The 17779-nt window shown below is 38.1% G+C and overlaps 1 protein-coding gene across 9 annotated transcripts in view; it reads left to right on the plus strand.

Moving 5' to 3' along the window:
* The window catches only part of USP48 (ubiquitin specific peptidase 48), an 84480-nt gene that overhangs the window by 44432 nt on the left and 22269 nt on the right, over positions 1 to 17779 (plus strand). For 6 of the 9 annotated variants that reach the window (XM_038531700.1, XM_038531698.1, XM_038531694.1 and 3 more), the window contains 8 exons: positions 486 to 614; positions 1273 to 1422; positions 5495 to 5692; positions 6820 to 6934; positions 7900 to 8030; positions 11332 to 11403; positions 17131 to 17255; positions 17421 to 17543. In XM_038531700.1, the coding sequence (XP_038387628.1) occupies positions 486 to 614; positions 1273 to 1422; positions 5495 to 5692; positions 6820 to 6934; positions 7900 to 8030; positions 11332 to 11403; positions 17131 to 17255; positions 17421 to 17543 (1043 nt within the window). The remainder of the gene's footprint in view (positions 1 to 485; positions 615 to 1272; positions 1423 to 5494; positions 5693 to 6819; positions 6935 to 7899; positions 8031 to 11331; positions 11404 to 17130; positions 17256 to 17420; positions 17544 to 17779) is intronic. The other 3 variants (XM_038531695.1, XM_038531701.1, XM_038531699.1) reach the window with 1 other exon arrangement.

Consider the following 17779-nt stretch of genomic DNA (forward strand, 5'->3'; position numbering starts at 1 on the left):
TTTTTATAATTTAAGACCAACATAGAAATACATGGATCAGTAATACCTTTTTTCTGTTTCTAGCCTTGTTTTTGTGAAAAATAGTACTTTCGTAACATCTTTTAAAAACGTATTATGGCACACAATGGAGTTAGGGTACTAAACCTGTTCAAATATTCAGACATCTAATGGGCCTCCTGAATTTGTATTACCTTTTGGTGTTTTAGATCCCTCATAACATAACTTGAATGTGGGGTGCTTGGGTTGATCCGTTGGTTGGGCGTCTGACTTGATCTAGGCTCAGGTCTTGATCTCAGGGTCATGAGTGGAAGCTCCGAGCTGGGCTTCACACTGGGTGTGGGTCCCTACTTAAAAAATAGTTAAGTGAATTAGTATCTTAAATGTGTATTGTAGGAATTATGTTCTCTGGCCTTCCTCTTGTCCCTCCCCAACAAAAGCATGAGTGGACTATAGGCATTCTAATTTATTTTATTTCTCGACCTCAGCAGAGCCTTCTAAGTCCCAGACACGTAAACCCAAGTGTGGCAAAGGAACTCATTGCTCTCGAAATGCGTACATGTTGGTGTATAGATTACAAACTCAAGAAAAACCTAACACAACTGTTCAGGTACCAGGTAAGCAATTTTCCAAGATTACATAAGGCAAATACAGTAGAATTAAAATAATGGAGGCTTAACAGAACTGTTCCACTGTCCCCTCCTAAAGAAAAGCAAAAATATTTTTAAAATTCTGTAGGTAATCAAAACATGTATTTTAAAGAGCCATTTGGTTTTATTTATAAAGCATACAAATGTATTTTAGCCACTTTTAATTTTATAGATATTTTTTTCAAGGAATAGTTGCAGGGTACCTTGCTGGCTCAGGTGGTAGGGCATGTGACTCTTGATCTCATGGTCGTGAGTTTGAGCCCCACCATGGGTGTGGAGCCTAATAGAGTTACTACTGGCCTAAAGGCGATCTTCGTTGGTATTTTACCTAATACTGCTCTTTGCTCTGTGGCTTCCTCTTTTGAGTGGTATTCCTAAGCCATTTGATGGCTCCAGTTGGCTGGTGACATCATGGAGAACCAGGTCGGACATCACCCGGTATTGTTCTAGTGGCTGTTTTTTCAGTTTTATTTTTGCCTTCAGGGTGGAGGTCTGTCCCTGAAAGGGAGTCTTCAGGAGAAAGTTGCCACCACAATCCTAGCCAGTCTTTGGTATAACTCAGAGATTGGCATGGTTGTGTTTTTGAAAACAGGAAGACGTTATTTTCTTTCTTTGTGTTGAATAGCCTTTCTTCAAGAGCTGGTAGATCGGGATAATTCCAAGTTTGAAGAGTGGTGTATTGAAATGGCCGAGATGCGCAAGCAAAGTGTGGACAAAGGAAAAGCAAAACATGAAGAGGTTAAGGAGCTGTACCAAAGGTTACCTGCTGGAGCTGGTCTGTAAGATATTCTGGGACAGCACTGTTGCCATGATGTGCCTTTTTTCTTTCATGTTCACAGATGTATATGAACAAACTTTCTCCCACCCTTTCTTATAATCCACTTAATGCCAGCTCAAGCACTACAAAAGTATTGTGTAAACCAGCAATAATTTGATGTGTAGCATTCCATATAATTTTCATTTTCATGTACTTTTAAAAACGGGAAGCTCTTAATAAATTACAAGGTTTAGGTCAGCACTCTATGTATATGTGAGTCCGATAGATGTTTTTATTTTGTGAGATATTTGTTCTTAAGGAAAAATCTGATGGATTATGGAAGCAGCTCACTATGTTGTTTCCTTCTGCACTTTGTGCCCTAACAGTATTAACAGGCATTGTTTTCTATGAATTCTATTTTTATGATACTATTACCCTAATTTGAAATTTAACATCAAATATTATGCTAAGAATAGGAGAGTTTACTGCTGACACCTAATTTCTTAAGAATTATCCCACATGAGCCAGCTCATCCCGTTACCGTGTGTTTATTCAAGTTTACCTAGGGCCTTAGAGAAAACCCCACCATTTCAAGGTTGCTAGGCCATTAGTAATGATACACTGCTGTCTTTTTCGTTTCAAAGACAGAAATCCCCATGCCCAATTCCTGCCTAAAGAGGCAATTTAATCCTAATTTTAGAAAATAAATACTCAAGCATAACTGTACTTGTTTTGTCTATTTCATATTATCAATTACTGATACGAGTATAAATTGCTAAATATGTAAGAATAGGTCTTAACAGTTCTTTCTGAACGATATCTTACTTCATTTTGATCTTTTTTATAACCTGTTAGTGTCACTCTGTCCTAAGGTGTGGGGTTATTCTAAAAAATTAGACTGACCTTACCGGAAATGATTTGGAAATGAGTATGATTCAAATCTCCAAATTTATTAAAAGGAGTTGAGACCCAGAAATCTATTTTTTGAACTGTATTCCCAGTTTTCCTGCATTCACTGAACTAGAGGAAGGGACTTACTGAATCTAACATTAAAATGCTGTTTTTGAACCACTCTTTAAGACTAGGGCATGGCCCAAATATGTAATGTTTCAGATTAACACATACTTGGGCCACCTTAGCTTTTTTACTCAGTCTATAAGAACCTGTGCTTATGTCTCTTTGTTAGCAATACTTTTACCAACTATGAACTTACAATTTTTTTCCCATTTGAAGTAAACTTAAATAGAAAATCTGTTATGCCAAGATGTTGAAAAATCCCAAAGTAGATAAAGAAGGTTTTGTGCTGCCAATCCAAGTCTTTGTGATGCGTTTTCTAAACCTTACCTGTGTTTGTGAACATATTTAAAGCAGACTCACTTACCCTAAAATATAGGCCTCATAGGGAACACAAACACTTTTAGCCTTTTTTATTGAAATGAATTTTCTCTAAATCTTAAATTATCTATAGGTGGAGTGTTGAAAGTATTTTTGATGCCACAGTCTTTCTACGTTTTCAAAACTTCACCAAAGTAAATTCCTTATGTTCAATCCAGGCATTTAAAAAGTTACAAGTAACTTTTAATCAAAATGTACATTTTCCTTAATAAATATTTTAACATGCTTTCCTGTTTTACCAAATGCTGGGATATTTTACCCTTTGATATCTCCAAATTTGTGAATAGAGTTCTCATTCCTTTGCGGTGTTCATTACTCATGCCTTCAGAAGGCAGTGCTCAGGTGATTTACAGGATCACATGTCTTAGAGAACCTGCCATGAGTCTATCTCTAGACCAGTAACATCTGTAGTGTAAAAACTATTCAGCAGATCTGCCTTAACTGTTGAGCCTTGAGCTCAATCCTGATACTCGGGGAAACTCTTGTCAGAGATTGACATAACTCTTTACAGTAATGGAGATTGAAAAATGGAGACAGACCTGTGTGATCACAGTAACTCGTCCTCCAGCACACTAAAACTGGCACCCTGAATTTAGAAATATGGCAAAATAAGTAATATGTATGGTATTACATCAGAATCCCAGGCCTGCTCTCTGCTGTCTTTCTCCTCTTACTATAAAATCAAACATGATTTTTCCTATCTTGTATCTTAACATTTAATTCCTATGAAATTGCTCAAAGCCCAAATAAGCTTAACTTGGAAGTTTTCTGTGGCACACTAGTAGGGGATTGGAAAATGTTGCGTGGAACAGACTGCCTTAAGCTTCATTGTTGTCAGGCATAGCCACCCGAGGATTTGAATTCCAGCAGACAGCCCAGCCCTTGCTTTTGTGCATTTGCAGTTTTCTTAGGTTCCTTTTCTTGTAAGAGTCAGGGTCCTTACTGCTTTTTCTTTCAGTTAGCAATGGCAGGTGTTGTCGGTTCTGCTCCCATTCCCAGGTTCTTGGGGAAATGAGAACACCTGCTGAATCATTCTTGAATGTTGCTCCTTGTCGCAGTTCTGTTTTGCCTCTTTTGATGGCCTTTAGGTTAATAACAATTTTAATCTATGTGACTGTATTTGGGAAGATATTAGGTAATGCTAAAACTCTGATTTTCCTTTCTTGGATAGAGATCGTTTATCTTTTCATAAGATACACAGTGTACTCTATCCCTGGCAGATTAAACTTGATGAATGGCAAATAAAATTGGGAGGTATTTTGAATTTAACCCCACACCATTATATATTGTAAAGTGCCATTACCATGTTACCTATACTGAATCTTAAGGTCTCCTCTTTATATATTATGTGAATGTATGATTAACTTTTCTATATCTCTTTTCTTCCAAAAAGCTCAAAATGCTTCACATATCTTATCTTTTACATTCAACAACATCCCTGTGAGGTAGGTAGAAGGCAGGTATTATTACCTTCATTTTACAAATTAAAGACCTGAAGCATAGAGAGTTTAAGTGACTTGCTCAAGTTCAGTTTCTTGGTGGCAGAACTTGGATTAGACCTTGGTCTCAACTTGCAGTCATGAGCTCTTCCTCTGCAGCTTTATTAGGGCTGACCACTCTGAAGGCTTTCAATTGACAATGTACAGTCTTAGCACAAATAAGGGATGTGACTATGCTGAATTTTGTTATTGTAAAAATTGAAATGTTTCAAACTAAAAATGGAAATTAGCTTTTTGGACGTGTAGTATAAAAGTGATCAAAATGGGCTTTGATTTGAATTGTCTATCCCTCAGATCTCATCAGAAGTAGTACATAATACAAATACGTAAATTCAATCTCTGTATGTTTTCTTCTATGTTTTATGCTGGGACTCACTGGAGATCTTTGTAAGTAATCAAAGCTGGCCCTTTGTCTTTAATTTTGACTTTTAGGGAACTCTGGGACTGTTTTCCCAAATGAAAACTCAATTTGAGGTGGCTTGGTTTTGTCTTAATTTTTGCAACTTCAAAATCAATAACAATTATACTGTACTTCTTCCTGAAATTTGTTTTAAATACCTTACTTTCTTGAAATAACAATGTAATGAATAGCTCATGATACAGATTGGGGTGGGGAAATCAAATACGTTTTAATTGACATGATTATTAACTTGGATGAAAAAACGTTCAGCGGTTGATACTGGCTTATAAAAATATGATTTCACCGATGAGGTTAAATTCTAACTTGGAACTCAAGAATTTTCATTTTCATTTCCAGATGTGTATCACATAATCCGTGAAAAGTGTTTATGAAAATCATTTATGAAAAAGCATAATAGGGAAAGAGGTTATGTGATTTGCAAGCCATTGTGGAGCATGGCTCGGAGTTAACGGTCGTGGGTGTCCTGATCAGAGCTCTGCTGTGCTGTCAAGCAAGACACTTCTCTCTGTGGATGCCTCTTTTGTAGAATGTGGTTAATAATACCAGCCGATCTCATAGGGCACTGTACAGTCTCGTCCCTATCGTGCACTGCTCCTTAAACCAGAAAAGGGGTAGTTACATGGAGCTTTGTTGTACTCCTGAAACATTTTCCCCGAACAGCGATTCGTCTGATTGTGCTAACTTTGGACATTTTGCATTGTTTAGGAAACTGAATGTATCGCTGAGTCATAATCTGTAAAAATACATAGACTCTTTAATTTGCTTTCTTGCTCAGAGCCCTATGAGTTTGTGTCTCTGGAGTGGCTACAAAAGTGGTTGGATGAATCGACACCCACCAAGCCTATCGATAATCATGCCTGCCTGTGTTCCCATGACAAGCTTCATCCTGACAAGATCTCAATTATGAAGAGAATATCTGAATATGCAGCAGACATTTTCTACAGTCGTTATGGGGGAGGACCAAGACTTACTGGTAATTCTGGGTGTCTTCTCTGCTTACTAAGTAACATGTCAAGTCCTCACCCTGAAGTCTCTAATTGACTGAACCAAACTGCCAGCCAGACCAAATGTTCTGCATACTTTGCAGAGAGGATTTGCTAAGGAAAGAAGTTATGTAGCATTATACACCAATTTTTGTTCCATTTTGGTGTTTTTTTATTTTCCCCTCTCCAAGTAGACAATTTTCTTCTTTTGAGAAAACCATATGGTAGTATTTTGTTACTTTGTGCAGTAAACTTCAAAGTACATGAGCAACAACAAAAAATACTTGAACCTTGGTCTGGTCAATTGCACATGTATTGTAGATTGTTACCTAGCTTATAAAAGGAAGCTACTTGATTCTACTTTGAATATAGAGCTATATAATACCACCCAGTATCCATAGTCTCTTTGGTTCTGGTTTTCTTTCCTCAAAACCTTTTTCTTTTTAATGAGCAACTGATAGCACAAGCCCCACCTCCAATCTATAGGTGAGTCTATAGGTGCTGTCACCCTCCTATCTTTTCCTAAATTAAATCTTGTTTTCTGAAAGTACATTGTACTGCATAAATACTGGCGTTTAACTGTATGATCCAGGCCTTCTCTTAAACACATTTGGAACTTTGCTTTCTAAATTTGTTTTTGATTCTTGATCAATTAAGTAGAGATAAAAATCTTTCAAAGAATCACATTGCATATGATTCCTACAACTGAGTTTTAAATTGGCCCACAGTGGATAGTACTGTGCTTTGAACTGTTCCAATATGTGATACTCTTAAGAAGATTTCAATTAACATTATTTTTAGACTCCCCCACCTTAGAGCCTTAATTATTGAACTCTAATCTTGCACAATATGCATCTAAACCCTGTAAAACACTATACCTGAGGCATAAGCAATTTTAGCATATTATGACATTTCACCTCTCATTGTTCTTTATGCAGATAGCAGTATTGATGTCTTGCAATTGGTATCATTAAATAAATTAGGATGTATACCAGTTTTCTGTTTTGTTAAAACTTGTGACTTTGGTTTAGAAATCTGTGTTCTGTGAACTTCTAACAGTTTTGTCACAGGTAATCTGTGTGCAGGAACTTCATTTGCTCTCCTCTCTCCCCTCTAGTGAAAGCCCTGTGTAAGGAGTGTGTGGTAGAGCGCTGTCGTGTGTTGCGTCTCAAGAGCCAACTAAATGAAGATTATAAAACTGTTAATAATCTACTAAAAGCAACAGTAAAGGGGTATGTTACACAGTGTATACTGTTGATGATAAACTGAAATGGTTGCAAGAGCTAGTAACCAAATGACAAAGGAGTTAGCGTTTTTCAAAGAAAGATTAATGACACGCACTACAGGAAGGTTAGATTTTTGCAGTGATTGCCACTGTGGCAAAGATGAAGAAAGCCGAGTCACCCAGCCTTTGTGACTGTATTCCTTCCATAATTAGAAGCAGAGGTATGCTTCCGACCAGGGCTGCACGTTAGTTTGTGTTCTGGCATAGGGGTGTCCCCTTTAGAAAGGCTGAAGTATGTTAACAAATGGTATCCAGGGGAGCATCCTTGGCATAAATACCCAGCATACTTGAGGTATGTCAAGCACCACTGTATATGAATATAATTTTAAGATTTTATTTATTTATTTGTGAGAAACACACAGAGGCAGAGGGAGAAGCAGGCTCCCTCCAAGGGACTTGATGTGGGACTCGATCCTGGACCTCAGGATCATGCCCTGAGCCAATGGCAGACGCTCAACCACTGAGCCACTCAGGCGTCCCACATTTTATATTTTCCAAATAAAGATCAATTAAGTTCACTGCTTTTTGATCATTCTGCAAACAGCCTCATGACTCCTTAAATGTATGTTTGTATATAGGCATGGATCTATGTATGTGAGGACCTGTCTGCATGAAGGCACAGCTGTATGTCATTAGGAACAGCAGTCAGCTGAAAGAAAGTAGCCCATTGAGTTGTGTTTGGCATGAATGTAATTTAGGAAATAGGATAAGATTTGGGATGGGAAAAGAATCTGAGATACCCACATTTCAGTAGTGAAGAGTAAAAATGGCCCCAAAGAGGGAGTGGGTTAAAAATTGTGTGCACAGTAGCAGTTATTGAATGTTTCTATTTCATTGTAGTTGTGGGCTTTACAAGTTAAGAAGGGTAGAGTAGGTATTAGGAAATGATTTCACACGGTCTCTATTCCACAGCAATGATGGATTTTGGGTGGGGAAATCCTCCCTGCGCAGTTGGCGCCAGCTCGCTCTTGAACAGTTAGATGAACAAGATGGTGATGTAGACCAAAGCAACGGGAAAATGAACGGCAACACATTGAGTAAAGGTAACATGTAATGCCTGTGTGTTTGGTCATGTCTGGTCAATTCTGTGCCGCAGAATTCCCATCTGTGCAATTTCAAAGGCCATTTTTATTAAAGCTCCCACATATGTCTGAACAAATAAGATTTTTAAGTTCTTGAAATTGAGCAAGGGGTCCGCAGGCACACAAATGAATTCCTTTGACCCTGGCATCCGTTTTGCTCAGTCTCTAGTTCATCACGTCCAAAATTCTGTTTAATTCTGCTCTAGGCTAAAAATTTTTAAGGTGAGTCTGCTGCCAGTTACACGGTATATTGTCAGCTTAGTGTGTTTGGTTAAAGATTATCCGCAACACTGAAAAGCCGCCTTTGTCAGAAAAAATGGAGCCTGTCCTGCATTGTTCATCTAGGAGAGAAGGCAGCTTATGAATAACATTTAGATTATAAATTCTTTGGAATTTTCTGAAGCTAGGAAATTATGTGCATATAGGTCAACTACTAAATTGAATATTATAATCATTGTTTTAAAGATACAGTGAAAATTAGGGCTCTAAAATTATTTGTAGGTTTAAAATGGAAGCTAGTGGTTTGATCAGTCTATTTAGCTGCTGTTTTCACCTAATTTTCTTATTCAAAAATCTACACACACACATATTACTTACTGAAATATTCTGAATGTTCATGGTTTGGCTCTCCCCAGATTACTACCTTTTAATATTGTGTGTCTGTGTGTGTATATATTTTAAGATTTTATTTATTCAGGAGAGACACAGAGGCAGAGGAAAAAGCAGGCTCTCTATGGGGAGCCCTATGTGGGACTCAATCCCAGGACCTTGGGATCATGCCCTGAGCCAAAGCAGACATTCAACCACTGAACCACCCAGGCGTCCCTATTAATTTTTCTAATTTTATTTATTCGTGAGAGACATAAAAGACAGAGAGGCAGAGACAAAGACAGAGGGAGAAGCAGGCTCCACGCAGGGAGCCTGATGTGAGACTTGATCCCAGCACTTCAGGATCACACCCTGGGCCGAAGGCAGGCTCTAAACTGCTGAGCCACCCAGGGATCCCCGGTATTTTATTTTAATAAATGTACTATAGTTATTTTCTGAAGAATAATTAACATACAATATCAAGTTAGTATCAGTTGTACAACACAGTAATTTGACAATTGTTAAGAAAATATAAAGTCTGAATCCACTATTTGTTTTATGCTGTGATTTTCAACGTTTTTAAATTTGAAGAGCGCTGTGGGCAGCCCAGGTGGCTCAGCGATTTAGCACCACCTTCAGCCCAGGGTGTGATCTTGGAGACCCGGGATCGAGTCCCATGTCGGGCTCCCTGCATGGAGCCTGCTTCTCCCTCTGCCTGTGTCTGTTTCTCTCTGTCTCTCATGAATAAATAAAATCTTTAAAAAAAAAAAAAAAAAAAACTTGCTGTGCTGCTCAATTCACAGACATCATGTTAGTTGCAGTGTTACTGACCAATCATTTAAAAAATAAATGTTTAACACATTGCGTCATATGACCCTTCTAAATGCTTACTTGGTGCTGTTTTAAGCTGCTTTATGTATTAGTGCCCCCCCCCCCCACCTTTTAAATAAAAGCCCAAGTAATCTCTATACCCAACACATGGGGCTCAAAATGACAACCCTGAGACTGAGTTGCATGCTCCGTCAGATGAGCGGGGCAGGCACCCCAATGATCCTCCACCTCACTTTTAAAGATTGTGTTTACTTATGAGAGACACACAGAGGCAGATTCATAGGAAGAGGGAGAAGCAGGCTCCCTAAGTTAACCTGGACCCTGAGCCCGAGGGAGATGATCAACCACTAAGCCATCCAGGCGCCGCAACCCTTCCTTTTCAATAAAGTCAGCTCCGTAGTAGAAAGTATTTTGATGTTGGCGTAGCTTGAAAGTAGTTTGAAAGTAGTTTTCATGTTGCTTTGAGAGGTATATGGTTCTCTTCTCTCCCTTCCACCATTCAGAGATTGTAAGAGCCTAAATCAGTATAGAGGTAACAACAAAGTAAAATCTTCAGGCTTTCCACCAGATTTAATCACTATAAATAGGGTTGTTTTTTTGAAATAACGGTACTCCTATAGATGCAGTTGTACATTTTTCTGTTAGAATAAATAGTTCTTTTTATTTAGTGGCTATATTTCAGCATATGGAGGTATTATATTTAACTGATTCTTTTCAGTTTTGTTCAGTTATTAGATAAGAAAAGATAAAGTGAGCATATTCTTAAGCTTGTATCAGCTCTTTGCGTAAAATTCCAAGAATTTTTGGATCACACAATTCAACCTATTTATGTCCTGACACGTATTGGTTTTTTCCAGAAGGCATATTGGGGTTTTCTTATTGTATGCTTTTGCCAACATAAAGAGTATCCTTTTCACATCAGTTTTAACTATTCTGACGTGAAAAATGACTTACTGGCAAGGCTTTGCCTTTCAAAATCATCGATCAACCATGGTTGTTTATTTGAGAAGTTGTATTTATGAAAAAAACTTTTTTTAAACTTTTTTTTAAAAAACTTTTTTTAAAGTTTTAAAGTTAAACTTTTTTAAAAGTTGTATTTATGTATATGAGCATATCCATTCTTTGCTTGGTTTTCTACTTTAGCTTTGTAATGATTAGTAGTATTCTTTAAATGTTCTATTAAGTGTATTCAAAATATCTTATGTGAAAAAAAAAAAAAACAAAATATCTTATGTGCTTAAACTGAAACCATGATAACTATTCTACTCTCCTTAGACTTAAGGCTTTCATTTGATTGTTTTCCTGGCATATACAACTACAAATTCATGGTGACACAGTGTAGACAAATAGGAAAAGTGGATATTGGAAAAGAAATTTTAACGGGAAGTTTTAAGAATTCTTAATATACATGTTCCATGTTAAAGGTTAAGTCCTTATTTCTCAATAGTTTTTTTCTGAAGCTTTCTGTTCAACCCTTAAAAGAATCAGTGGGTGAAAATGACATGACATGTAGATGATTAACTTGGTTTATGATCCTGTATTCTGAATAGCTTGACTAGAATTAATGGAAGGAGATGTATTTTTCAATTAGACGAAAGGAACATTTTCTTGCATAATCTACATCTTGAAAAAGTAAAGCTTGCCATTCGAGTATTTTTCTTTCCTTTTAAGGGAAAGAAATATAACACTTCCTAGCAGGAGAATAGGAATCACGTGGGTCTAATTTTTAGAATGTTTTTAAGTTTTCTTTGGTCAAAATTATGCACTGTAGTGTCTCTGCTACTTTGAACTTCAAATACAACAGCTAGAGTGGCTATTATTCATCTGTATTTCTTTTGATTAGATGAATCAAAAGAAGAAAGGAAAGAAGAGGAGGAGGAATTAAATTTTAATGAAGACATTCTTTGTCCACATGGTAAGCTAGAAGCATTTTTTTTTTCAAAGTTTGCCAGTCTGACTTTGGCATATCATAAATGTTTTGTTCATTGTTTAATGTGTTTCTTAGGGATTGGGCCCTGATATGGTCGCCATGTGGAGTATCCACTTTTCTTAACTGTGCTTGAATTTTAAAGTTTGTTCTCTTATCCTTTTTAACAGTTAGCTGCTTAATGCCGGTTTTCATTCCAGTGTCTCACATATCTTTTTGTCTTTCCTTGCAAAAAAAGTTTAAATAGGATATTTTGATATTTAGAGAAGAAACTTTTTGTCACTTGCCATATTGAAGGACTGTGTTTAAAAGCAAGAATTTCAATTATGTCTCATGACTGAGTCTTTATTTGACTTATTTCAGTTTTTTTCAGTTAATATATTAGAAAGATATATACAATGTATTTTAATATAATGTATAATATATATGACTTATGTCAGTTTTGTTCAGTTAATATAAGAAAAGCATTTTCAGAATATTGTTTACATATTTCTTAATATTATCAGGGTTATTTCTTGTTTCACTTCTTAGGCATTTATTGACCAGCTACTTTGTGCTGCGTACTCTTAATAAAGTCTGGTTGTTTATTAATCCTATATATTGTTTATGTATTTCTTATTTGTGTCGGAGTGCTGACTTCTAATAAGTAACTTTGCAGGGGAATCATCGTATATGTGACATGTTTTTCCATTCTGTTTGTGCTCTGCAAGTCAAACAGGCATCTACATCTCAAAGCCATGTAACTGTTTAAATCCCCATCTCCCCTACTGTATCCAATTCTTATTTCACTAGTTAATTACTAACTGTGCATCGTATCTCACACCTACCCTCATGCACACTAGTCCTTTTAGATCATTAGTCCTTGAGGTCAGTAGTGATAATAGCTCTCACTGGAGTGGTACTTGTATACTGATCTTTGGGACATGACTCCACTGTCTTCAGCTTATTAGTTGAGTGACTGAGCTTGCTTGCCTACTGGCCATACAGTGGTAGGAGGGATCATGGTGGGATGTGGATTTGGGTCTCTGTTGGTCCCAACCTCATGTGTCCTTCCTGTCACTTCACTCCCCCCCCCCCCCCCCCCCCCCAGTAGTAGCGCACAAGAGAAGTCCACACAGAATACATGAACTTGAGCGGTGGACAGATCGAGTAGGTACAAGAAGGTAAAGTGACTAGCCAAAAGTGGATCAGGTTTTCTCATGATGCTTTCATACCTTTTTTGTTTTGTTTTGTTTTTTGTTTTCCTTACCTGTCATAGCATGCTATAGACAGTGAGGTATATTCCTCCCTTTTGAGAGTTGAGGATTCTGTGGCACAATGTTGAGTTTCCTGGTGACTATTTAGAGGCTGCTTGAAATAGTGTTAGATTGTCATCTTACTCCTTACCTCACTGACTTATGCTGTCTTCCCACCTCTTGTATCATCTTGTCATTTCAGTATTACAATTGGGACAAAAAGCATGGCAGAGCTGAATGTGGTTTCAGAATTTGAGCTGCGCTCCTCAGCAGAAAACTTGAGCATGAGCTGTTTTTTAGTGCTTTAGCTTGATCTTAACTTAGTGGCTGTACTTTATCTTGTATTTTATTATCATTTTTCCCTGTATTTTGTACAGTCACATGGAGCTTGAACCCAAGACCTTGAGATCAAGAGTCTCGTGTTCCATTAACTGAGCCAGCCAGGCACCTCCACTTTAGTATTTTTAAAGAGTTTCTCAAAGCCTCGGTATATAATTGTTTGAAACCATTTTTTTTTTTCAAAAACCATAAGGAATGCTTTGTGTTTTAGTAGACCATTTCTCTAAAGCTATTCTTTTTAGAATACATTTTTTCTTCCATTTCTGACAACATGTAAGATTCTTGTCTCCTGCATTGTGACATCTCACCCCAGTCTGCCTTGGTGCAGACTCTACCTCATGCATTGTGTTGAATGCTCTTTGGCTGCCGTGTGTGTGGCAGAGGCTGTTGAGGCTGAGCTTTTTGCTGTTAGGGTGCCCTGGCGGGCCCGTTGCTCTGGGGTGTTCCTATTGTTACCTGCCCTTGGGCCACTCAGATTTCTCCATGAACATTTTCCATTTTCCTGCTTGGAAAGTGCAGACTGGGCTGTAAGTGCTCTGGGGTCATGAGAGACAGGGTGCCTGGGAGTCTCTCCCTTCTGTGTGGAAACATGTACTTGACTCAATCTCAGCTCCTGACCATATTCATCTATGCACCATATTCATCCCTGGCGCAGAGGCCTGAAGTGACCTGTCGGCAGCAAAAGCCTGTGGTATTCTGTGGTTAGAGAGGCCGTTATCTAGAGGGCCTAGAGAAAGGAAATGAGAATTTTAACAGCCTCCTAAATACAGACTTGGTCTATTCTCTTGTGATTTAATCCCTTCTGTACTTGTGTGCTCCCAATTCCTGGGCTAGTGGGGGCCGTTCTGCAATTTAGTAAATCTGGTTACTACCTGACTTTTGCTAATTTTAAATTCATTTTCTTCCGTCTCATCCATTTCTTCCTACGTTTGAAAAATTTTTGTTGGCATTGCTCCTTCTGTGTTGTCTTTTTCATCGTTATGATTTTAGAAATTTTTAAAAATCCCTTTCCTCGGGATCCCTGGGTGGCGCAGCGGTTTGGCGCCTGCCTTTGGCCCAGGGCGTGATCCTGGAGACCCGGGATCGAGTCCCACGTCGGGCTCCCGGTGCATGGAGCCTGCTTCTCCCTCTGCCTGTGTCTCTGCCTCTCTCTCTTTCTCTCTGTGTGACTATCATAAATAAATAAAAATTTAAAAAAAAAAAAATCCCTTTCCTCTGGGGGGCACCTGGGTTGCTCTGTCATGTAAGCAAGCACCCAACTCTTGATTTTGGTTCAGGTCATGATCTCAGGGTTGTGAGATAAGAGACACTGTTGGACTCTGCCCCTGGCAGGGAGTCTACTTGGGATTCTCTCCTTCTGTCCCTCCCCCTTCCACTGGCACAGTCTCTAAAATCTTTTTTAAAAATCCCTTTACTCAGGTTTAATGGTATTTGAGGAGGCACTGAAACTCCAGTTTGAAAGTGTCATTTTTATCTGGAAACCTTTATTTTCAATTTGGATGTTTTCATAGTAAATCCCAATGTATCTATAAAGCCCTATGTATATTTAATCAGAGATTTATGTGAAATAATCATCAGATTATACTGCATTGGGAGATTTACTACTGATACAGACTTTGGTATTGATTGCAGAGAGAGACAGAGACAGAGAGAGAATGTGCGCTAATGAGCCGGGGAGGGGCAGAGGGAGTGAAGCAGACTCCCTGCCGAGGACAGACTAATTCCCCACTATATGCCCCATGGGACTATAGATCCCAGGACCCAGAGATCATGACTGATCTGAAGTCAGGTATGAGACAGTTAACTGAGCCACCCAAGTGCACCTAAACCTTTCTAATTATACAGTTTGCTTAGCCGTTGGGCAGTTTTTGTGTTTTTATGTGTTCTTCAGAGGTTTTGTTCCCCACCTTATTATAGTTTGAACTAGTTTTTTTTTGGATGAGGGTATTTATACACATTTAACCTCCTTGTTTACAAGATTTCTGTGTTTAGCAGAAGAATAGCTGTGTTTAGGTTCTCCAGGACTGTTTGAATTTAATCTTTCATGACTGATTCAATCGAGTGTTGGGAGATGAATTTAGGTGATTGGCTTTTTTTCTTTTATAAGTTAGGAAAGTGATACTAATTACAGGATACACATCTAAAATATACAACAAGTGAAATTTAATGATCATGAGATCATATAAAGTTTCAGATATGTTCAATCATCGTGTTTTTTAAAATGTTATGCTAAATTTAGAAACATGATAAAAAGTACAATGGAAAGCCTTGTTTCTTACCAGTGAAAGTGCAATAAAATGATTCTGACTTCAGAAATATATTTTTCTTTTTATACATCCAGCATTAAGGCTAGTAAAAATACCCTCTCATCACAACAAGGGCAACACATCCCTAGTGACAGCAAATCCTATTAAAGTGTGTGTGTTTGTGTTACTGTTTCCTCTGTTCACATACCTTTTCTGTACCACGCACATACAGGGATAGCACATATATACTCTTCAGTCATTTTTAGGTAGGGTGAGGTGGGGGGAGAAAACCAGTTTAAAATTATAATTGCCTCGGAGTTCTTTCTAAATCAGATTGTGGAAATCCGCTGTCCTCTTTGTTTACGGCGGCATTGTATTTCACCATAAAGATGCAATAAATTAGAGTCTGGTAATCCAATAAACCTTAAAAAAGTTCCCTGCTTGTATCTGAGGATAGACGTATTGGAGTAGGTCTTCATGACCTCCTGAAATTGAAGTCAACAGCCTACTCAGAAAGAAATTTAATTTTTACCGTGTGATCTGTTTTTCTCTGATAATTTTTTCTAAAGCGAAGTAATCTTGTGATTATTCGAAGCTGAAAAAGAGAGGGTAAGCCAGTGCCTTTTGAGGGGTTAGAGGATTTGAACAAGACAGAACTGAGGTTGTATCCCAGCATCATCATAAACAAACTATAGTAGGGACTCATTATGTCAATTTTTTTTTTCACTCAGTTTGTTTATTACATAGAACCTATAAAGTAAAAAATGATATGGTATTTTGAAAAGTTACTGGCTTTATTTTTCTTAATTAAAGGGGTAGAAACAAATGTATGGCCTTGAAACCTTAGAGATGGTTTTTAAGGTAATAACTGCACATAAGTACAGTTCACTAATTTATCAACTGGGAGCAGCTGAAACAACAAGTAGAAGGATAAAGGGAGAGAAGGGTAGAGAAGGGAGATGGACCCCCGAAAGCTGGATGTGAGTATGAAACTATAAACCGGCGTTGGGCCCATGAGATGGTGGTCACCACTGCTTGGGCATTGCTGTGGTCTGAAAAGAGCAAGAGTGGTCCTGACTAATATTCTCTCCCTCTTGGATTTTTTTTATGATTTAAGTTATTTATTCATTTTTAAAGAATTACTTTAGGAAGAAAAAAAACGAGCATGGGGTGGTAGTTTCCCACAGACTCCCTGCTTGAGTGAATAGCCTGACTCGGGCTCAATCCAGTGACCCATGAGATCATGACCTGAGCCAAAACCAAAGGTTAGAGTCTTAACTGAGCCACCGGGGCATCCAGGCCTGGGAGTTTTAAAGATCCTTAGGGATTGGGGTGAGGGCTGTAGCAAGGAAACCATTTGGATTTTGACTCCGAGATGGTTTTCTGATTGAATGGAGCTTGCTTTATTAAACTTTGATAATGTACAACAATGATTCTGGTAAGATTGGACTCAAACTTGAAAATTATCTCTCAGGTGGGACAAAAGAAAACGTGTAGATAAGTGTGGCATTTTGAGTGTGACTCGAGGTACATTGCCCTTGAACAACAACCTCTGCCCTGGCAAAGGTTACTAGGATCCCCAGAAGCCCCTTTAATTGCTTCCTTCAGTGGCAGGAAGAAAGATGGGAAGTGCATGGCTCTAGTCCCCTGTATTTTTAATTGCTTGGTTTTCAATCACAGATGTAGATTAAGGACCTATGGCAATGGCTAGCTTCTTTAGAATTAAGAACCTTAAAGGTGAAGTTTTGACATTTTTGAAACTAAGGAAACAGATAATCATAGGAAAGAAGAATACATTTTTTCTTAGTTCAAAGGAACAGGAAATAAAATTTTAGAAGGGTCTATACTAACCTTGTTGAAGTTTTAATTTATTTAAAAATTTTTTTTTAACTCAGGGGAGTTATGCATATCTGAAAATGAAAGAAGACTTGTTTCTAAAGAGGCTTGGAGCAAACTGCAGCAGTATTTTCCAAAGGCTCCCGAGTTTCCAAGTTACAGAGAATGCTGTTCACAGTGCAAGGTACTGGATGTTGAGCTGCCCTGTGTAGGAATCACATGCCGCCCCCTGGATTGACTTTCCCCCAGAGAACTGACATTGTGCTTTTGTAGGGAGGAGTAGGGAGGGGGCAAGTCCTTTAATGTCGGTAGGGGGTGGCTGATTGCTTCTTGTTTCATTCTCTTGCAGATTTTAGAAAGAGAAGGGGAAGAAAATGAAGCCTTACATAAGATGATTGCAAATGAGCAAAAGACTTCTCTTCCAAATCTGTTTCAGGACAAGAACAGACCCTGTCTCAGTAACTGGCCAGAGGTATAGTGATCCTCACAAAGGAGGATGGAATGAATACATTTTACGTTTTGAAGGTTCTTGCCAAATTCCCAGTGAACTATTGCAGAACAACCAAGAGCATCTCTCTGATTCTCATGGTTTAGTTTTCTAATTGGGGGATTTATTCTAGACTTTGGCCTCTTGACAGAGGTCTATATTTGGGCTAAATTTATAAAACTTGAATAAAGGGAATCATAGTATATGAAAAAACATTTTGC

The sequence above is a fragment of the Canis lupus genome, chromosome 2 (genome assembly GCF_011100685.1).
Source record: "Canis lupus familiaris isolate Mischka breed German Shepherd chromosome 2, alternate assembly UU_Cfam_GSD_1.0, whole genome shotgun sequence".
NCBI lineage: Eukaryota > Metazoa > Chordata > Mammalia > Carnivora > Canidae > Canis > Canis lupus.